At 29.4% G+C, this 24,425-nt stretch overlaps 1 protein-coding gene across 2 annotated transcripts in view; it reads right to left on the bottom strand.

Moving 5' to 3' along the window:
- LOC121125700 (FMRFamide receptor) overlaps positions 1 to 19,549 on the bottom strand; it is a 109,026-nt gene extending 89,477 nt beyond the window's left edge. Inside the window, exon 1 of one of the 2 annotated variants that reach the window (XM_040720903.2) lies at positions 19,335 to 19,549. In XM_040720903.2, coding sequence (XP_040576837.1) covers positions 19,335 to 19,337 — 3 coding nt within the window. In that variant the 5' untranslated portion in view covers positions 19,338 to 19,549. The remainder of the gene's footprint in view (positions 1 to 19,334) is intronic. The other variant, XM_071891526.1, reaches the window with a different exon arrangement.
- Between the last annotated feature and the right edge of the window lie 4,876 nt (positions 19,550 to 24,425).

Below are 24,425 nucleotides of genomic sequence, written 5' to 3'. Positions count from 1 at the left end.
GTAGAATCCATTCATTGATATACGTTAAAAATAGATTACGAACGTTCCTTAATTTTTAAAAACAAGTCACAAGTAGATCCTAAAATAGAGAAATTGCTTTTTTTACCATTTGAAGTTGGAGAACTCATTTTATTTAATCTACGAATATAAAAAAATAACTCCAATGAACTTTTAGGAATGACTGAGTTTCTTGCTCATTGTATCTTCCTTACTATAAAAGGATAGGTGGAAGATTGATTTCCGGTTTTTTTATTTGTTTTTTTCCTTTTGTCGTTTCTTCATTGTTTTATACCCTTTTGTGGTTTCTTCTTTGTTTCTTATCTTTTCTTTTTTTTTAAATCAACAACAAGATAATAATGTTTATATTGTTTTATATGTGTATGTTTTAGAATAAATAAATATCAAAAAACATAGTTACTTATTAAAATAAGAATTTTTAATATAAGATTCTTTCAAAGGTATGTATTTATTTTTATTACTTATAATACATTTCTAGTACTTAATAAGTTTCACAAATAAGAAAAGTAAAAAAAGTGCTGTTTAGTTTTTTAGATATCAAGTGTACATAAAGCATTATACAAGCAACATCCCCCATGTCATGTGAACAAATTGAGATACAATTTTTATGATTGAATAGTGCTGATTTCAATTGCTCTACTAATTCTAGTTTTATCATTGTTTTGAGCTTAAATAGATATATATTACAGTGGGTTTTCAATTACTTTTGAAAAATAAACACCAAGAACCATCAATTAATTTCAGGCATTTTGATGAACTAGCGGGAGTACCATGGTGTGTCATACTGGCATCATGGCAGCTTGGAGCAAATCCAAATTTTGTTAAGAGCTATTGCAGACATTTTACTCCAAGATACTCATAACTGAAAAGTCCAAGGGGTTGAGGCTAGAGGAGGGCCAGAAATCCATATAGTTGTGGTATATGTATAATATAATTTGAAAATTTTGTTTTTTTATAAAATTTTGGTTCAAAAAACCCTTGACACTGGAGGCCACAAAAATATCATTGGGACATTCTTGGTGATCTTAAACGTCAAGTTTCTACAATTTTGATTGATCCATTCTACTGTTTTGGATTCCATACGCTGATTTTAAACTGAAACGCCAGTCATTTTCCCAAGAATTTTTCAATTTTTTTCATACCTCATTTTTCAATTTTTTAAAAGAAATGTCACAAAACAATGCACTTTGAACAGAAAAATAGAACACAAAATTATATAAGTGTATTTTAATTTTCCTATACATTTTATTTTACGGTTATTGCAAAATTAATTAGTTATTGAGATCATTTTTCGACAGCATTCTTCTCCATAACTTTTTTTATTTTTAGTATTTACGAAAATAAAATTTTGAATTGGCAATTTTTGGACAGTTTTAAAAAATAGATTTTTCATCAGGACAATTTTATTTCAATTCATAATAATTATTTTCATATAATATACAGCTGCAATAGAATAATACTTGGCCGCATGGAAGGGGTTAAACATTAAGAAAAAATGAAAATGACTATTATCAATGTCATTTCTCAATTGTTCCTTGGCCCGAGCAGTGCCAAGCTGCCCTTGTCTAGTAAAAGTATAAAAATGATTTATGCAAATGTGGGTATTTTTGAAAGTGTGCATAGATTTAGGAAAAGAAAAATGATTCAAAATCTCCTTCTTAAAAAAGATGGAAAAAAATCACGTGAATTAACTTTATTACAAAGGATAATTTATGCAATGCATGTAATGGATATATTGAGCCTTCAGTGAGGCAATTCATCAGTTTAAAAATATATATTAAAAATATATTATACGAACGAGCATTAGTATGCGACAAAAACACACAAATAATTTTTTAAGCATTGTTTTTTCTGTTATGTGTGCTAAAAAGTTACCCTATATATTAAACGAACTGTATAACTTGTGACAAAGTCGAAATAGATTCAAAATTACGCTATTTAGATTTGTTAACTTATGTCAAATATTTCATCTATATTTTACTTCTAAATATCAATTAAATGTTTTAAGAAATTATACTCTTTTCAATTAATTTTAACACTAGGATAATAGATCATTTGTTTCCGACTTTTCATCATACATTTTAATCAATATGCATATATTAATAATTTTCAATCGGTCGGAAATTATTAGAAGCTTAATATTTCAGGTAAATCAACAACTTTCTAAAGTTTTTTTTTTGTTTGTTTCGTCGAAATTATTTCTTTTGATAAAAATTATCATTCACCCAAGATTAACTCAAAAAAGTTTTCATTTTTTATACAAAATTAATATTAAAACTGTGGAAAATGTCGTTTGATGTTAGTCATGGGATTAAAATAGTTTATAAGTTCAAATTTTTAAGTTAAATTCATAATTTATAATTTTTGAGGAGTATCTGTAAAAAATATTTGTTGACAAATATTATTTAAAATATTACTAGAATAACTCTTTTTATATGAATATATATATATTTTGTAAATAATTTCTTATATTTGATGAAAAGAAAATACGCTATTACGAAATAAAAAAATACTTTATAATCTAGATTTATCATAAAAATAATCCTTAAACGTCCAAAACAACTGTGCGAGTTTCATTTATTTTTTCAGTCATCCTGCTGCTAATAATAAGATTTTTATTTTTGAAAAGAGAAACAAGATTCTCTAGTCTATATCAAGAGAACCTAAAAAATATTAAGATATTAATTAAGGCTGTGGTTAAAAAACAAGCTCCATTATCTTTCTCAATAAATAACAAATTCACAATAATAATTGCAGATTTGATTATTATTATTAAGGCAAACAACATCCAAGAAATTGTATTAATTATTTTATATCTTAACAGGGAAGGTTCTTTTTTTTAAACTACTCATTCCAGCTTTACACCCAATAACCTGGGAAAAAAGTTTTGCAGGTTCTCAACAAGTATTCAAAAAGTTGAAAGTCTTCACCATTTACCTTGGTGGAGTTGTGATGGTCAACATCATCATAGAAAAAATCAGTTAAGCCTTGATCAAAGAAATATGTTTTGGGTCCGACTCTCAAACGCCAAAAAAAAATTTGTTTACTTTTTTTTTAAATTACAAAGATGTCATAAACACTCAAGGTATATGTTGAGGAAAAACCCCTTAATGTCTACCATGCAAACACCAAGGCCTTCAAAGCCAATGTCATCCATCATTGGGACACCATGACAGAGACTATATCGTAGGGGGAAGCCATAATTGTCGCTAAGGGCGGCTATATTAATGATTAAGAGAGTTCATATCTACTTAAAATACATATTTGGTTAAAATTATATCATTAATTTATAAAATATAGATTGTGAAAGTTTAAAACTCTAATGTTTCAGATTATAATGGACCACTTGGTATAATCGTTCAACGTTTATTATGGAATTAAATATGTTTTTGTTTTTTTTGGTTTTTTCTTTACAAGTTCATTTACTGCGTTTTAAAAAGGAAATATATGAACTAAGATTATAAATTAATTAATAAGTTTAAAAGATAGTTGGAGTGCATTCAAATAATTTATCTGTCACAACGATGAATGCAGAAAAAAAGAAATTTCTTATTCCATATGGATCATGTCTTGATTGTTAATCAGTTTTTTTAGAAATTTAGAAAAAGTATATTCTTTACTGTGTACACATTATAATTTCCTTTTCTGCAACCACCATATTATATTATTAAACCCAGGGTGTCAAATATAATGGTAAAAAAGTATTTAATTTTTTCTATCATACTTTCAAATAGTAACATTTATAGCAACTAAGGGAAATTAAGTTTTAGAGTACTAAAGTATTTATTTTAACGTTGGTGTGGCCCTCTGGAAATAAGACTCGGATGAATGATATCTGTTAAATCACACTGTTTTAGGATTGACATAACATGTGTAGTTCAATTTAAAAAAATAGGGGTTATGATTTTTTTAAATTTTTTTCATTTTTCTAATAGACATTAATGTCTTAGAAAAAAAACTTTTCGTTCCAACAGAAAAAGTAAAAGATAAAACGGAAAATACAGAATCTTAATCTTTTCAAAGTAATTTTTCATTATTAAAGAAAGTGAAGGAAAATACAAAATAACTCAGGGTGGTCTAGTCCACGTTGAACTCGTCAGCCAAGTGGCACATTAATGTTGTTGTATCTTCCTTGATTTGGGGTTCCAAGAAGATAAGATGTATTTCATCACGATTCTAACCATTTTTTGCACTTCCTGGCTTTATTTTGACTCATTTCCCATTCTCCTTGACCACCCTAATGTTCCGAACTGTCTTTAAGGCTACACTGACCAGATCAGATTTTTTTTTTCTAATCAAAATCTGCGTCGACAAGATCCAAAACCCTTTGCTTTTTTTATTTCAGTTCACTCATTCTTGTCAAATTTTGATCAAATCAAAATAATGCCCAAGAATTAACACAAGTATCAAAAGTTTGATTAAGATTTCACCCGAAACCTTAATTGACGCAAAAAGAATACTTTTAATGACGTAAAAAATTTCTTTGTTGCACTCTGTAGAGGCTGGGAAATATCCAAATGGTATAGTTACAGGAAAGTAAAGTTCAAGAGGATCGAATAAACTCAATGAGCTTCTCCAAATCCTAAAGAATGGATGGAATACGATCCAAGACCCTCAATGAAATAATTGAATATACTTAGACTTGTAAGCGTAGGGAATTTTGACATTCCGATTTTTTTATTTTTTTTTTATTCACCCAATCACCTTTTCGTTACGCCTCCAATCATAAGATAATACCATATACACTGTAAAACAGCAAATAATGTATTTTACTTCAATAGTGTCAGGGAGGCCGCATTTTATTACAAGGTTTGAAGATTTTTAACTCAATGATCCAGTGAATATTATTGTTCAACTGAGCTACAATTGACAAAAATCTGTTCATTCATTGTCGAAATGGAGGGCAAAAGGCAAAGTATAACCCTTTTAATCGTCCCCTGCACAGCTACAAAACAAGAAAAACTGGAGCGTGGACCACTCGAGAAACTCCGGAACGATTGTTACTTCGCCTAGGCCGTCAATTAGGTACCACCGGTCAACCCAACTAATTTCCCAGTCCCTGTAGTTATGTAGGGAATTGTGGCATGAGACGCGTAGATGATACTCCTGTATTGGCTCCCAAAAGACCTGAAAATCGGGATCAATCAATACCAGGACTTTTTCAAGGAGGTGGTATATTCCTGGGGGAAGTCAAACGACCGAGAGGGAAATTACGTGTACCTGCAGGACTATAATGCGTCCCTTACAACCAAAAGAGAGCATAATTTATTCTTTTTAGTCACCCATTTGCTTATATTCACGGCCAAATCATGAATGTTGACCCTATGAGTCAGAATTATTGAATTGGTTAAGTTCATATGTTTGAGTTAAGTACTAATACTTTCATGTTCAATAAGAACCTTCAAAATAATCCTCCTCAGATCCCTCCCTCAAGAAATGACAAAAAATAGCTATCTCAAGTGTTTGTCTTTGCGTTATTAACCCTTTAAATCATGCTTGAAAGTAAAAAAATACATCAACTTTATTTCTTTAATTTTTTGTAAGTATTATTGGAAAAGAACGGTAAAATCTTATTCCACATTCAGCGTTAAAAAAATCTTTCCGTTCATGGAACGCATGTTGGTATGATTTAATCCACGGATGTTTTTACTTTTAAACAGTGTTATCAAAGATTAAGTTATTAAATTTATAAAGTTAAATAATTACTTTAAAAAATAAAAGTAAGAGATATGATAAATTTTAAGAAAATCATTTGTAAAAAGAAAAATCAATGAATCATTTTCACTTGAAATATAATTAGAATGGTTCCAAAATGTTTATATTTCTTTGCATATTTGTCCAAATATTTATTAACATTTTTGAATGAGAGTTCTAAATTTAAAATATTCACCCGGCTTATAAATATAAATGTAAATCCTAGAAACTTATCTATAAAAATCATTTTAAAACTTCTTATTTTTGATAAATATATTTTTTGCAGAAATTATGTTTACACTACTGAAAATTATCACAGTTATTGTTTCAAAAGGAATATTTTCAAAAATGATGTTCTGTTATATTTTAATAATCAATCCCAATATTGGTTACATTTTCAAAGACTACAAAATGGAATTCAAAAGAGTTCTTGTACTAGATGACACCAACCGAGGTTAACTATTACACCAGGATCAGCTGAATGGCCATTTATGTAATAAAACAGAGATTTGAAACCCAAAAAAGAGTTGCAAGAAATTCTGGGCAAGGTTTGCAGCGTACAGCAAGAACCAAGACCATGATTATGTGTATAATAAACATCCATGCTTAAAATCCAGCGAGGAAGACTCGCAGTATGGTCAAAGAAGATGAATGTGAGCCATGGTGCTCTGAGAATGATCCCTAAAGATGACTTGGGAACAAAATAAAGAGTGAGGTGGAAGAAAAATCTCATTATGACGTCGATATGGAAGAAGAGGTTATCTAGAGCTAAGCTTCCTTCGATTGCGTCCCAGAACACATAGCCTCCCAGCTCCCAAGATCGAAATCTTTTGGATTATTCCATATAGGCAAAGATAGGTAAACTGAAATGTAATGCATGGAGCATAATATTAAATTGTGTGATACAAATGATTACATCTTATTTTTATAAGATATATATTCTTAAAAATATGGATAATCCCCGAAATAATCTCATGTTGTAATACTATTTAAATGTAAATATGTTTTACAAGAAAATTACATATTAATTTATTATTCTTTTATTCAAATTCATATTTGCATATTTAAATTAATCAAAAAAATTTATAAGCACTTTCATAGACAAAAAACAAGTTAAACAAACTTAATGAAATATTAAAGCTGTTTTCTATTTCCCAAAGTGATGAAGTTGAGTCAACTAAAAATAACTTCCTTTCGAATCTATATTTCATGGACTCTATTTGGAAAAAAATAGAAGCTTAAAATCCGTAACTTTATTTTCTTCAATTTATTCGCCAATAAAATAAAGGAACATCCCTATAAAACTAAATTATAATATTTTTGGTGCACGGGGTTTACTTGTCATATTTTTATACATTCAACTTGTCCACTTGGTTTGATTTAAACTGAGTAGAGTAGTTGAAAATCAATTAACTATGCAGGCCAACTTTTTCTTTGCATTTTACACAACAACGTGTACATATTAATTGGAATGGGTATCTTCGTAACCAAATCTTGGTGTTACTCTATTTAGGCTATCTTCTTAGATATTAAAAGTATCACATTATAAATTATGATTAAATTTAAAATAAATAAAGAATGTCCAACAAATCTCAAAATATTTGATGAGGTTTTGTGATAAAACCAAAGCCAACTCATGTGTTTTATAAATTTGAAAATTAATCCATTATTAGAGCCGAGTCATAAAAATTTAATTTTCGAATCTACACAACATAAGCGTTAGTTAAAATATTTGTTTTTGTGGTCTACAAATTAATTTTTTTGTTTGTGAGGTAAAATAAATATTTGAAACATTTTTCTAGAAGAAGAAAGTAAACTAATAAAAAGTACTTTCATTTCTAAACAAGGCTTACATTTTAATATATTTCCGTATACTTTTTAAATATAAAAATGTAAAAGAAAAAAAAATACAAATAAAAAAATTAAGTATTTTTTAAACCTAGATATATAATTTTGTTGTAAATTGTAAGTATTTTTGAAATAAAAAAACAGCATTCTAACCTCAACAATGCGAAATCTTTTTTGAGAGGAAAATAACTTAACTTTTATGATGTTTCCAGGATTGAGTTCTACTGATTAATTATAAGTAAACGTTATTGTGCTACAACTTACTCATCTAACCTAGAAATTGCTTTTAAAGTCAATATGCATAAAGTATATTCCCTGCTCACGGAACGACGGGGGTACAAATATACTCATATTGAGTTCAAAGAATAATTTATCTAGATGGTGTGGACCACTGAGCAATGTCGTTCTATTTGTTCATTGTCATTTTTTATATCGAGGGGGGGTGTAGTTTCTTTTTAGATTTTGCCCTAGTACCATCGGCCAATAATTTCCCGTCCGATTATTTAATTGTTAATTTTCCATTTTTTTTTTCAAAAGTTCCTTTAATTGGTCAGATGGAGTTGCACTAATTATTATTACAATTACTCCGTCTGACCTAAGAATCTTCTTTAAAGTCCAAATACATAATGTATACTTAAGAACATAGGCAAAAATTACTTCGTTTTCCATCATCAAACTTCCTCTGACTCCAAAAAGGCCTTACATTTATAACACCCAACAAATCTTCCTCCTTAATCTATGCCATTTATTAGCACAAACACTATTGGATCAACTTTTTAAATAAATATCGTTTTCCCAAAAATGAGCTTTAGAAAATAACAAATGAACCTTGAATGATTATACTATTTCTATAATAGGCAAAATCTTGTATTTAATGAAAGATGCTTTAGTATAGGGTGCTGTTGAAAAAAAAAATATATAAGTCATGGCTATTTAAAGTTTTTCTAGGGAAAGACGACAACCCTTAGGGTAAAAAGATTGACCATTTGTCTTGATGCTGTTAACAATCCCGTGTTTTTGTTTCATTATGGAGTACTGTGTTTTAACAATTTCTATAAACTCCATCAAAAGCTTGCTGTTATTTTTGGAAGCAGTAGGTACCAACCCTAGATGATTAGAATTTTATATATGCGATATGTTACAAGGAAGTGATGTGAAACCGGAGGTTTCTACAAGTCTACAACATATGAGGTTAAAAGCACAGATAATATCTGCCCCGACGATTGGTTGATACACTCATGCTTTGATAAATGTCCCAGGAAAAACATGGTCGTTCTTATGAAGTTTTAGCTGAACACATACGTACGCTTGAATAGAGGAACCATTAGTAGCTTTTCTAAATAATAATGGTTTTTAATCTATTTGATGTATTATAAGAAATATCATTGATTTCTACGTCTGTATGGTCAAGAAGATTGGGAGAAATTTTATCGTAAATTTTCAGCAACTGTGAAAGAGTGAATCTGTACGAGCCAACTCCCAAAAATTTTGACTGTCTTTGGAGTTTCCAGAGTTTTAATAGAGTTTCCATTAACAAGGAAACATGCATCTCATGGTGCTTATTTCACAACGTTGATGATATGTAATGGCAAACTGCATTACTTATAGAACTCTGCATTTAAGAATACATCGTTTGCTGTAATTTCTAATGTGCAAACAACCGATCAGCTGCATTTGCTAGTTTGTATAGATCTGTAAAATCAATTTGCTATAGTTGGAATCGGACTGAAAACGATAGTGTATTTGGGAAGAACCTTCTGGCTAAAAAGCAAAATTTGTGTCCATCTATGAGATTTATGATTGGTTCTAACCATGCCGATGACGTAGAATTGTCCAATTCCCCAATACTTAAAAAAGTCTCAAAAGTCTTACTATCTTAAGCCTTATACATTGTAAGAATATGTTTTTGAAAGATATAATATGGGTGTTTTGGTGGATTTTGTATCGAAGGTACCACTCAAGAAGCTGTAATATTTTTCAGTGACAAGCATTCGTAGTCATAATTTGCCTGTTTTTGGGTTATACCTTTGATCCAAAACAGGTGTAAAGCTTGGAAAAGTCATAACAAAGGTTCTTTGATATAAATGTATATTTCCTTCTTCGATATTTTAACGCTCCGAGTAACCATTTAAGGAATGGTTTTTCTGCTCGAAAAGTATAATCTAATTACTTTTAATATTAGCCTAATCAGTGTTCATGTTAGTTATTTAAGTGATTGATCATTCTTATTCTGTATTGAGAGTGCTTCCTACTACATAAAGAGGTGTCCATATTACCATAATAGTTGGTAATTTGCATGACCAATCTTGTAAATAAGTAGTGTATTTGAAGACAAAAAAATTGCATAAGTTCAATTGATATACCACAACACAGGCTTCATATGGCAAAAAAAGTTTGAGTAAGTGAAATTAATACACTTGCATGTATAAATAATTCCATGAAAGATATACAATCATATACAAGTAATTGATAAATAATAATAACGCATAATCTTTAAAAACCTTGACAATTGATTCTAGAAGCGATTAAATAAATCATAAACTAATGAAATACTCGTTGTCTCCCTCCCAAAAAAATAAAAAACCGGAAGAATACTTATGAATTGTAGAAAGAAAAGTTATTTCGAGGATATTTGAGTATATATAAACAACCCAGGAAATGAAAGTCGGGTTAATTTCATGTTATTAAATATGGTGTTTGTTTTTTTTCATAATTGAGTAGAATAATTTTTGTGATACTAAAACATACAATGACATACATTGGAAATGTATGTAATTAATGTATGATTAATTGATTCATTATTTTATTCCTATATGAGTACATAAATCTTGAGACTCTTCTTTGACTTTTTATTTTTTTTCAATGTCATAACTCCCTTGTTGTTTAGGAATATATTTTTATTTTGATGCATACAAAAAAACAGGTGATAATGTAAAGAAAACGACAGAACTCTTTTCGGCTGATGTAGTTTGTTAAATAACACTATAGCTACTTTTTGGACACGTTAAGAGAATTCTACGAAATATTGTTGCTTCTTTATCTTTGGTTTAAAGAAAATAAAGAGTAAATCAGCTTCCAGCCTATATTCCATTCCCTTCTATAACCTCTGCTATCTTTTATATGGGCTTAATCCAGGATTTAATGTGAGTCGAAACAGTACAAATTCATTAAAAAAAATTTGTATGGCAACTAAAAAAACAGTCAAGTACTTTTTTCCAAATAGATGGCTTTGATAATGTTTATCTTGTGTTGTTTAAAAGCAACGGCTTATGCTATAAAAATGTTAAAAAGATCAAATTAACTACTATTAAATCATAAAGAAAGACACCACCTTCAAACAAGGTGTAAATGCAAGCCCAATGACTGAAAAGTAAATTGTATTAATATTTTACCAGGGAATCGCGTGTAATTTGAGTTTCGTCCACTCCATTCCGTTAATTTTTGATGTTAAAGCCATTTCAGGCTCTGGAAGTCAAAATGTAGAAAATATGAAGGAAATAACGGAAGTTGTCGAGTCTGACCGTCCTATACACATCAATGAACTTTCATTTTTTTTTTAAATCCATTGAAAATAATGGTTTTCTTTTTATTACAACGATTAATCAAAATTTGGAATCCAACAATTAATAAGCACGTGGATCTTATTTCATGACAAGATAACTGATGTCTTAACGACAAACTTCCGTTATTATAGGATGTATACGCATGTAGATTCAAACAATGTCACCATATACCTTGTTTTATTGACTCTTAAAAAGGTAAAAAATAAACATTATATGTGTAAAAACCCATTGATTGTGTTGTATCAGTCTAATTTATTTGTTTTAGTCCGAAGGGCCCATGGTCTTCAAGACCATGGGTCCTTCGGGCTGTCAGTAGTAGAACTGAATAAATATAGAATGTATAAAGTTGTGTCATTTCATCAAAGACAGAAGTTTATTAGTTGAAAGGACTGATATACAAGACCGAACTGGATCGGACGTATAATGATATGGACGGGCCTTGAGACTTCTGTCTTTAGCCAAAACAAACACACCACTATATCATATTTATATAAAGGTGTAGATAAGTGGTGCTTCTTTCCTCATAGCCTACATATATATACATATATACTCAAAAGAACTGTGTCATTTTCTACAATGCCACGTTTCCTTTTTTTTTCTTCTTTGCTATTTTTTTTTAATAATACAATATGACAAATTTTCAATTTACTCATTTTTGTTAAATTGACAAATTGAACTATAATAGTTACATAAATAATCGAAAAGTATAATATGCTGCAAAGTTCGAACGAAAAAATATGTTCACTTCCTGAGTCTACGAAGATATTTCTAATACAATTTGAGAACCTTGGACCTCGACAACTACCAGTCACACAAATAACCTTTCGCCATTCTTATTGATATAGTAATTATTTTAATAAGTTTTTGAAGTTTTTTGTCGAAGTTCAATCGTAATCACAGTAAAGTGGATAATGAATGAACATAACTCATTTATTCAGTGTTTCGAGTATTGGCAACGATGTGAAAAAGTGGCCTAGACCTTGAAGTCATGTTTATTTGCCAAACTACGAGTTATAATAATTATTATTATTGTCGTTCAGGGAATAAATAAAGGGTAATGTGGTTTTTGTACATACATGAATGAAGCTTTTTTTTACTTTCTAATACAATCAATTGGCGTACACTAGATGGTGTTACAAAGATAATATTTTGTACGCCAAAATCTAGGTTGACATATATTGAAAGATGTACACTGCGAAGAGAAAACACGACCTATTTTCGAGTTTTTCTTCAAGATCTTTAAAGGCAAAACTGCAACGCAGAGTACTGAAAATGTGAATAGTGTTATTGGCCTAAAATTGGATGTTTGAAACACTTCTGATAAAGGATTGTAATAAAGCAAAAAAAGACGAAACTACTTTTCCCCCAGACAATTATAAAATACAATGATTAGATGTAGTACATAAAAACTGATTATTTATCAATAGGAATGTGTATCCCGTTGTATTAGTACAATTGGCGTACACTAGATGGTGTTAGAAAGATAATATTTTGTACGCCAAAATCTAGGTTGACATATATTGAAAGATGTACACTGCGAAGAGAAAACACGACCTATTTTCGAGTTTTTCTTCAAGCAAGGCAAAACTGCAACGCAGAGTACTGAAAATGTGAATAGTGTTATTGGCCATAATACTGTAACAGCCAATCTTGCGGTATTTTGGTTTCGTCGATTCCCTTTCAGTAATTTTAATATAAAAGATGCACTACGCTCGGGATGGCCAACTATCGAAAATGTTAATCGAATAATGGAATTTCTCTAGTTTAACAGTCATGAAAGCATGGCTTAGAATTAATATTGAGATAAAGATTAATAGGATAAAAACTAAATAAAATAAATCCATAAACAAAATTGGATTTCTTTTAACTTATACCATATTTGCTTAAAAAATTAGAGGGAAAAGTAAGCATACTAAAGCAAACAATTATACGGGCCTATCACCTACTATAAAATTAATGGAGCTCTTGATTCCTCTAGGCATACGAAATCAACACATTTTTTTAATTAATTTTCAATAACTTATGTCAATATTTAAACCAAATTTACACTTTCATTCAATAATGAATTTTTAAATATATTGAAGATTGTAAAAGTAAATTAACATTTTTTTTCAATCTATCATTTTATCTGCTTAAAAAAATGATTCTAACTGGAATAAATTGAATTCAAAATTATATAAAAAGGTTGAAATAAGTATAACAAGTAATTGATCCTCTTAATTGTTCCTTTTTCATCAGTTATTGCAATTCCTATCGCCATTTTTTAATATCATATAAGGTGTAATAAAAATAAATCAAGGAGTAAATTTTGATACAATAGACCATAGAAATAATATTATACGTAGAGAAAATTGTCTCATTTTAAGACATATTTAAAACATTAGGAATACAGTATTTGAAATTCTGATAATTTTAAAGGAAATCGATTTTAATTAATTAAACAATTGCGTTGTAATGAATAGATATTATTAAATCACCTTTGAGTTATTTCTTTTCGAGGTAAATTGAGATCAAATGAATATTTTACGACGCTGGATTTAAAAAAAAGTAATTACTTTTTTGATAAGGAAGGAAAATTAATAAATAAAAATATTAAAAAACATTGGATATGAAACATAATTTTATACTAGAGTAAATATCTTTGTCTATGAAATATTAATTAATTTATAATATAAGTCAATAAAATTTACTAAATGATTTATATTAATCATCGGAAAATCTCGTCAAATTTGTTAGGTATAAATTAATAATAAAAGTAAAAGTTTACTTATTGCAAAAAACTCAAACTATTTATTTGTAGAGTCAATAAAATATGTAGAATAAAGATTTAGCAAAAAATGCATCCCTAGGGTACAATATCTCAAGAAAAAATAAATAAATAAAATTTCAATGAAAAAATCAATATATATTTTCTTAAGGCAAGTATTTTTAAGTTGTAATCAAAGGTATATTTCTTATTTTTAACTATTAAATAAAGCAATTGAAACAAATGTAAGGCTCTAAAGAAGATACTTCATTTAAATTAATTTTTATATGGTTCAACATATTTTGTAGGAACTATTTTTAAGACAGCTGAATAACTAATTTATCTTTCCAATGCTGCAATGTTTTTATACATTGATTTAGTGTTGAAATTTTTAAAACTAAATGATAAGAAACTGTATATGTTAAACAAGGTTTGAAAATATATATTTAAAAAGGTAAAAATGCAGTTGTTTAAATAATTTTTGCATCAAAAAATTTAAATCAAATCAATATGACTACCAAAAGAAAGCTTTTAGGGGTAAATACTCTTTTTTGTAAATCAACGACCAATTATTTAGTCCTTAAATGAACTCCAGTAACTTAAAAAACGTTTACAAAATCAATATATTATTTACTTCCAAATAAAACCCCTTTTTTACATTAATGTTTAAATATTTGTAATCGGCGCGTCAAGTAATCCTAGACTTAAAAATGGACCTTAAGCCTCCTTTAGTGAAGGCCATTTTTTATAACGCAGTTAGTGAACTAAGTAAAGGATATAACTTAACTAATTACATGATAAATAGTTAAATAATTACGTAGTTTAAGTTTCTATAATTATTTTAGCTATTCAATCCATTTTGGACTTGTAAATATCAAATAAAATGCTACAAATACGTTTAAAGTTATAAAATATCAAAAAATAATAAGCCCTTAGTGTATTATAATTGGAAAAAACATGCTTTTAGAGGTTCTACCAGATATGAATTGTTATTTTTAAAGAAGTAATCCTATAATTTATGTTTAAAGTATGAATATTTCCATAAAAGGTACATAATATAATACAAATTCTGGGCATCAAATTTGAAGCCATTAGTTTCTGATGAGGTTGTATATATAGCTAGGATATTAAATTTTTTGTAGATACTTTTGTTCTCCTGAGTTCTTAGATTGAAAAAAAGAACAATACAAGAACTCAAAAGTATTTATATTGGAAGGAGTTTCAGCCAAACAGTTAAACCTCGTTTATGAATTGTTAATATATACACATAAATCATGGACAAGTCATTATACATAAAATATTCCATATTATCTGAATTAATTTTTCAGAAGCATACTTAAAATTTTATTGGCAATAAAATATTCCTTTAATGGAATTAGAATCTTTATTATAAATATCGGGTACCAGAATATCCGAATTCACTCGAGATAGGTTAAAAAATATTTTTGAACATCTAAATTTTTGTTGAGTAGTAATAATTATGAAGGGTGAAAAAGTGTCTGATACTGCAAGTTCAAGTCTAGTCTCAAGTCCTTGTTCATACAGGGACTCAATTCCAAGTTTTTTCATTTTAAATTGAGTGAAAATTTGCTAAATTTTATTTTAAAATCATAGGCGGAATTAATATTTATAATAAAAACCAATACGTATGAAATTTGTTATAGAGCGGAGGGCCACATTATATTTATTAATATAATTTAATATTTAGAATATATATCTACATATAGTAGATCTTGAGGGTAGCCTGGTTCTTTTGTCCTAATACAAACTACGACCATTCTTGAAAAATGTATGTTCTCCCAATCAGATTAATAACAAGCGTCCTCGAGCTTTCATAACTTTAAATGTTTAGAATTTGTAGTTTATATCAAGTTTTGAGTCCAAGAGGAGTTTAAGCATTAAATTAGAGTATCAGTTCTTTAATTGAGACATCAACAGACCTTCAAAATAGTATTTCTATTCTCTATCTTAGGTAGTTATTCAATTGATACATAGAGTTAAATCATACAAATAAACGAAAACTTAAGTTCCATGAACATATTAGCAATCAAAAAGTAATAGAAACATTCTTACATTCTATATATCAATCATTAATTTTTTTAGTAGTTTGGCAATAATAAAGAGAGATAAAAGATCTACTTAAATTGTTTTTTTTATCCTTTTCTACAACTATAATAAGTTTATAGATCAAGATGAGAAATTACGTTAATTAATAATGGATATCTAATATAAAAAAATCCTAGTAAAATTAAATTAATGCCATTTCGTTGCATTGCAATGGAATTTTGAATTTGCTATTCAATAATGAAAGAATATAACTCAATATAAAGTTTTTTTATTATGAGTGATAAATGCAATAACTAGAATGGACATTCCATACAGTGCAAAGCACATGCATTATTACTTTTTTTTTCTCAGCTATAACTTTATCTGTTCATTGCCAACCAAATTTTGTTTTATACTTAAAATCTTTAGTTAACTATTAAGGAGGAAGAGAACAAGCGTAGAGTTATTGAAAAATTGTTTAAGGCCGAAAACGATGCTAAGGCAATCATAAAAGTTGCAAAATTTGCCAAGAGCACTATTTTTGACGTCTACAAGCAACCAAAGGTTGGTAAGGGCCTTTCCCATTCCTCATGTGATTCTCAGAAAGGAAAGAAAACCCGCACTAGTTTATTCCAGGCGTGGCTCAAGAAGTTCATCAAAGCAAATTCTGGTATAAAAATGGTTGTTCATGCTTGGAGGAGGTCAATCTAAAGGAAGAGGAGCATGTCTTGAAGTCTTACATCAGAGGAAAGCGGCACATTCTTATCATGAAGATGAATGACATCAGGTTGCAAAGATGCTAGAAACTCTGCCGAATTTCTAAATCATATTCACACATAATAAAGCTCTTCATTAATGATTCAACTTAATCTTGGACTCTGTCTCTAATACACAGACTAACTGCTTGCTGGCAGAGGACAGAAGTAATGTTCCTCCAGTGATTAAGACCAAGTTACTGTCCAAAATAATGTTGTTTGGCGTGACACCAGTGACAGAAATTTCATGCAAGCTCTCATATTTGACATTGGTCTTAAGTTGACCTTTTCAGTATTATTGGACCTTCATAAAAATGTTGTGATGCCATGGATGGAAGGCACATACCCTCCGAATAAAAGGTAAATTTATTCATGAATATTTCATAAAATGTTTTATAAAAAATTAAAGATTAACATTTTATTCCGTAAGAATAACAATTTTTTTTGTTGTAACCCATTGTTAAGTATATTTTTCTTAATGTATGCGCATTATTATTTTGAGCACTTTAATTAGTATTTACTAGTGCAAAAAAAATGGTTAAAATTGATTTAAAATTCAAATGAGTTAAAATATGATAATTATCTAATTAAATATGCTCTATTGGCCAATTTTGCATTTACAATTCGATGAACTTGTAATTGCAAATTTAATAGGTCCCTTACTGTTAACATATATAATATTCCCCATAAAGTTTCATCAAAATTGGTGCATCACTTTTTCTGTAATTCTGTTTACAAACGAATTGAAGAAAATTTATTGTTCGTTTAATTTTGTTGGTGGATGTCATTTATAATGGAAATTACTCTTACAAGAATAAATTTCTCTATTTTTCTTTAAGACTGGACTTTTTTTGTCGGAAGGAAAAGTTTGTTTCTACAACATAATGATAAAAAATATTTCAAGGAATACATAACCCTATAATTTTTAAATTGAACGACAGAGTCTTTTGTTTTTTCTAAAAGAGTGATTTTGTAACCCTTCATTTATTTTGTTTAAATATTCATCTGAGTCCTATTTATCTGGGGAAACGTCAACGTTAAAATATATACTTTACTAATATAAAACTTAATCCACTTTTTTTCCTAATCATGATACTATTTGAAAGCATGAGAAAACAAATGAAATACTTTTTTTCCCCAGATATTATGCACTTGAAGTTATATAATATGAAAAAGTTAGTATAGAAAAGGATATTTTATTTTGTTAACTATAGGGAATATAATTTATCTAAATTTAAAAAAAAAAAAATTATTAATTAACATATAATCAATACAGGATAAGACATTTTCTTTTTTTCCTATTCACCATTTTGATAGATAAATTATTAGAATGCATCATAAAAACATTCATTGAAACTTTTAAATTAATTAATAATTTTGAAATTAAAATGAAAAAGCATCTCAACAATTAAATAACAAAAAGTATAAAGGAATTACAAAGATCGTGAAGCAAAAATATGACGATACCAAAATGGAATACACTCTCCATTAGTAAAAATCCTTTTTAAAATGCAGATAAACACTGTTTTACTAATATAATTACTACGTCGTTAAAATTATGTATCGTTTTATACAATTCCATACATTTTGCAGTTATAAATATCAAGTTGAAATCCTAGAATTACTAGTATGAGAATAAAGTATCTCGAAAAAATAAATTCATATTCTAAAATAATCTTGACATGGATTTAGTGTTTCTAAATTTTAATATTTGTATGGTATTTGATCAAAAAAAAATAATTTTTAAAGACATCAATTTTAATCTGAATTAAAAAATCGTGAAAAAAATAATATATGATAAAGATAATTCCTACCTAGAATATATTCCTTTTTTTTTGTATCAGAGGAATGGAAACTAGATGCTTCACAAGGGTTTTATTGAATAAGGGTCAGATTATTAAATCTTTAAGAAATAAAATATCCACCTAGAAATAGTTTCTTTTGTTTTATTAGAGGATTGTAAAATAGATTTTTGAGACGGGTTTTGTTCGAAAAGCTTAGTCAGAAGATCTGTTTGGAAAAGATAGATAAAAAAATTGCACAAAAGAATTTGAAGATCATGACTACACAGGTAATAAGTTATCTGGAGAGGGGTTTAATGGATTCATCTTAGTACTGGTTCAAGTATAAAGTAGAAGCACTCCTTATCTTGATAGTATTTACAACAAGTCTTATGAATAAGAACTAGAGACCACAAACCATTTTTTATATGAATCCAGTAGTACAGACAAAATATAGGATCATGTGACACAATTAATAAATGGGAAACACAATTTTTTTTTATAGATTTAAGAGTAATTTTATAATTTATAATTGTAAAGTATTTTTTATAAATTAAAATGTTCAAATAATGTTAAAATAAATAAATAATACCAATTAAGAATGTTATGAATGTTTTGTTGGATTGTAATAATTATATGTATTAAGTGAAATTTTATGGTTGTATACAAATTCATAAAATAAAAAGAACCGAAGAATAGAACCCATAGTAATTATAAAAATGCTATTTTTCTTGGTTTTAACTGAGAACTGAACACTTATTATGCAATTGACTCAACTAACATCTCAAAAAGAACCAAAACCATTTAGATCCAAAATGAACACCCTAGTCCATCTTTAGAGCATGTATTTAAATGTTCTATAGAAACAAAAAACATCACTTACCATGTTACAATACTGTGGAGTATTTAATTTTCTCGTAGCACGCTTATGCTCTATATGTATGAAAGGATCCTTATTGATCAGATCTTCTTTAACTCAAAAAATATTTCAACCAAAATAAAAACATGAGTAGTAAATTGGTATTGTTGCACAAAAGGTTCGTTCAATTCCAAAGAAAAAAATGACTAAAGGAAGGAAAGAAGCAAATAGTAGCAACTAAATGTTTACCCGTCGTCTTCGAAGAAATTATGTTCCTTCAAATAAAAATAGAGCAACGACGTTCTCTCTTGGCTTTCATACGAAGAATATTTTTTATAACGCATAGAAAAAAAGATGCTTATCCGTATATTTGATATATATATATTTTTTTCTTAATCAAAAAGAAAAATAAAATCTTTTTATTTATATCTTTTTTGTGTAATAAAGAAATTTTAAATTATGATATTTACAAAAAGTATCAAGATCAGATAATTCTTTTTTAATTAGTTAGTTTTTTTTATTTAAACATAAATTACAAGAGACAAATATTTCTAATATAGCGTGAGGACTCAAAAAGTGTAATCCTTTTCGAGGCCTTCTACCCTCAGTTCCAAAAGTATGACAATTTTGACACCGTTTGAAAGTGCTGACAAAAAACTACAAATCGATGTTTGTTTTGTTTTTATGCAACTAAAAATGACTGGACAAGAATTTTAAGTGCACAAGGTGTGCGATCCCATCTGTGCACTGACCTCTGGGCCAGTGGCCTTAAGCCATGGCAGTATGGTGAACCTCAGCACCTTGTAGTAGGCCTCCTGGCCAATTTCCTGCCAGCCTTAAAAAAATGGAGGCATCTTCTTGCTGTCGGACGCCACGACCCCAAAGACCATTGTTTGGGCTGGTTTTTTTTGTAAAGAACACCCTTTTGACCTCCTCCGGTGTTCCTCCAAGCCAACAGTCGTTCCAATGTTTGTAGATCTGGTGCACGGTGAAAATATTCTCGTCAGAGAATTTTTTTACTGTGGATACATTTTCCTTGATCCACGCACTAACTTTCTTGTCCCTGTTGAGTCTCCTTTCTTTCAGGGTGTCCGTCAAAAGGTGGCGTGGGGTCTTTGCGTAAAAGAGTACAACCCCGATCCTCCTTCACGGCCTTCCTGATTGTCCCCTCGTCAACGTCAACACGTAAAAGTCACTCTACTACGCTATTCTTATAGGATAGTCTTTACAAAATAAATAGAAAAGCAAGGATATTTACTATCAATACCTACAAGGCATCATTGAAAGGTATAATGCCAATCAGAAACAGATCTGGGGACATGCACCCTGAGGCTGTGACTACAGCCTCAGGTTTGACTCGATACATCTTTGAATAAAAATCTTCAGACTTGAGTTTGAATTGCGGCTTGAGGTAACAAAGACCCGTCCTTGTTTCAAATTATTGTTATTTTCATGGTTTTATACTCATTTATTTTCTAACAGGATTTTATTTTGATGTTAATAGTGACAGAGTGCTAGCTAGAGACTCACTCTCGAGTATACTTAATTTTTTTTATACTGCAAAAATCGCATAATGCTTTACTTTAAAATGAAAAAAACTGCCAAAACCCCCAAATATAAATATTTTTGAATTAAGTGTTTTTGGGATACATATTATTAAAATATGTCCATATTTTGTTGTTGACGCATTAAAAACAATTTAATGAACAGTGTTTTGTTTTTTTATATCTTAATTTGCAAGTATATTATACGTTTGAAGTTATACCTATGATATACTATAATTGAGTTAATGTTTGAAAGTTATTTAGAGATTCATACACAATTTCAAAAAATATATATCAATGCAATAGTTAAACGTAACTAATTTACAGTAATTTTTTGTTACTGTGATATTTATATTTATTTTTGCTATTTGAAAACTTTACTATTTTTATGATTTGATTACATAAAATTATTTAAAGGAGCTAATGTTTAATATAGAAGAACATGCCTACACAAAAAAAAAAAACTCAATTGAGTTATTTGCACACTTTTCCGAAATAAGGATTTTGCTTCAGAGTGTAATGAGAGTGCACGCGTTGATTGATTGACTTGGGTTGTCAATCAATCAACACGTGTGTGCACGTATGCTACTTTCACATTGCTAGTTATTAAAGCCCAGTGATTTATTTTTGTCATTACTTGGTAGACCTTCATTTGTAATTTATCCTAGTGTGAAAATAACTGATATATATATATAATCTGTTTACAATATCGCAATCATGGAAATTAAACTGACTAGACTTCTCATATTAAGTAAAGTAAAGAAATATGGTATTAATATCATTAATTTACAATATATAATATTTTATGATATAGGTTTATTAAAATTTAATAATAAAGATATCAATTTTATTATTGACAACAATATTGGAAAAAAATTAAATAAATTACTGTCATTTTGCGAAACGTGTTAAAAAATTTTATAATGAGTATAATCGTCACTATGACCGAATAGAAACAAATAAAAGTGAATGGCCGAATGGAAATGTTGTTCAACAATTATTAGAAGCCATGTTAATTGTGCAAATAATGATATATTGAAGAATGGACGTCCCTCTATAAAATATGATGATAGATATGTCAGTAAGGTTCAAAAGAAGATTGGCAAGTTCCTTCTAAGACATGGATGAAAATAGCTTAGCTATGGTTTCTGCCCCTTCTGTTAGAAGGTACCCTTCTAAAAAAGATTATGCCTTCATAATGAAGTAAGCTATTGCATCTCCAACAAAATCAACAAAATTTTGACAAGCAATCACATTTGATTCTCCAATTATATATAATGATAATGAAGTTTCAGCTTTATCAATTCAAAAAGGCTTGTCGCAAAATGCGTATAAGATATTGAGGAACTCACCAAAGGTACACAATGTGTATGCTTTGTTTTCATTGAATAAAATTGCACAAGCCAGAAAGATTGTTATCCAGATATAAATGTAGAGAGTTAAATTAAAGCAGAATGTTCCCTTAAGAGTATTTTAACTCGTTTCTCCAACAAAGGTAATAATTTCCTTTAATTAAAAAATAATTGACCTAACTTCTTTCAAAGAAAATAATATAATTTATGCTCAACTATATTCAAAATTTGGATTTGATGGAGCATTGACTAAAATGAAAATGGTTCTATTTTTGAAGCAAGTATTTTTAGTACATGTCTTGTACCACTTTTAATGTCGGTGGGACGGAAAGGGCATTCAAAATCCAACCTAACTTGCAAGCACTATGTTAAATGGAAAGGTAGTTAAGCCCTTACTGATACAAGGTCCACAGAATCATGTAATATATTTGGAGCAAAACCTTCTGAAATGAATCATCTTCACAAAGTAGTACAGAAATCAAGAAACATTGAAGCAATGAAGTTTGGTATTTCTGTTCTGTATTGTTGGATTGAATTTATGGAATTTATACTCCATCTAGGATATTAATTGAAAATAAAAAGTGGAGTGTAAGGACAAAAGAAGAAAAGGATTGTGTTGGTAAAAGAAGATAAAAAAATTTAGGCTTAATTGTAGATCAACCTAGAGTGTGAAGTGAAACTAGTAATGATGGTAACACTGCCCAAAGAGCCTTTCAAAATTCGTCAAAGTCTTTTGAAATTACTTTTGTAGACTTTATGTTTATTGAAAGACTTAACACTTTTCTTCAAGTGATATCTGCAAACCCTTCTATTAATGTGGATAAATTTCATGACTACACTATCAAAACTGCCAAAATACAGAGAGCAGGGATTAGATTGTCGCCTACTTTAAACCTTGATAACTTGAAGACGACATTATCAAATAAAAAACCGGTTACCAAATAGGAAAGCTATTATCGTCAGCTGACGATACGTAGTTCAGTTAGCATCATGCCGTCATCATATGAGGAGAACATAAGTGGAACGAGGAGCTTTCGAGGTCCGCCGTAGTCATGGCATTGGTTAATAATGGAGGTGAAATCTCCAACTCAACGATTGCTTCAACCTTAGGAGTGAATTTACGGACTGTTCAGCGTATCCGTAAGAAGCTAGAGGACACCTGGGATGTTGTTGCTACCATAAAGAGGGCACCCAAGGAGGAGGGCGACGACAGGAAGGTCAGGGACACCGACTTTGTCAACAAGGTGAAAAAGATGGTTGAGGATGACCCTACCAGGTCCATGAAGGCCATGGCGAGGGATCTGGGCTGCCATGAGAAAACAATAAGGGACTGTGTATCTGAGGATTTAAGGTGCAGGAGCTACAAGATGCAGGTGGGCCAGATCTTGACCCAGAAGACAAAGGACAACAGGCTGATGAAGTCAACAAAATTACTCAACAAGCTCAAGCACCCAAAGCAGCACGGGATGCTGTGGTTTTTCTCTAATGAAAATAATTTCTGTCAAGATGAAAAGGTCAACAAGCACAACAAGAGGTGGATAGCCACCTGCACCAGCCATGTGAGGAAGGTAATGAAGACCAAATTCCCTGCAATGGTCATGGTATTCGGGGTGGTCAGCAGTGAAGGTCATGTTATGCCTCCCACATGTTTGAAACGGGGCTAAAGGTCAATACAGAGGGCTACCTGGATGTTATGGAGAAGGTGCTTCTGCCCTGGATCCAAGGGGTGGGGCTTTTTGTAGAAAAATATTTTGGCAACAATTTGATCCCCACTCCCTGTATATATCAATCTACATAGTTCGTAAATAATGCCTCCCTCTATCCATAATGTATTTATTCCTGAAGAACAGATAATTAAGAATCCTGTTATTCCGATTGGGTTATATTTCTAAGAAGCAGGATAAACATTGAATAAAACAATTTCAAATGCCAAACTTAATCACTCAAGAAAATTCTGTAAAATACACAACCTAACTGATAAATTCACAATTTATAAAATGTAATCTTTCACCTTAGTAAATATAATTTCTTAAGGAGATAAACAAGAGTTATCAACAGATGCTAAATCATTATTTCATATTGATACAGTAAATGATGCATGTGAAAGATTAAATTGAGTATTATATACACTTATATTTTAAATAGGTTAAATTTATGTTATCGTTTATTTGCTCTGCAACAGCAAATAAAACTATATTACATTTAAGTTATTTTCATTA

This window comes from Lepeophtheirus salmonis, chromosome 10 (genome assembly GCF_016086655.4).
Source record: "Lepeophtheirus salmonis chromosome 10, UVic_Lsal_1.4, whole genome shotgun sequence".
In the NCBI taxonomy this organism is placed as follows: Eukaryota; Metazoa; Arthropoda; class Copepoda; order Siphonostomatoida; family Caligidae; genus Lepeophtheirus; species Lepeophtheirus salmonis.
Note: the sequence above shows the minus strand (reverse complement) of the source record. Positions and strands in the feature narration are given on the sequence as shown.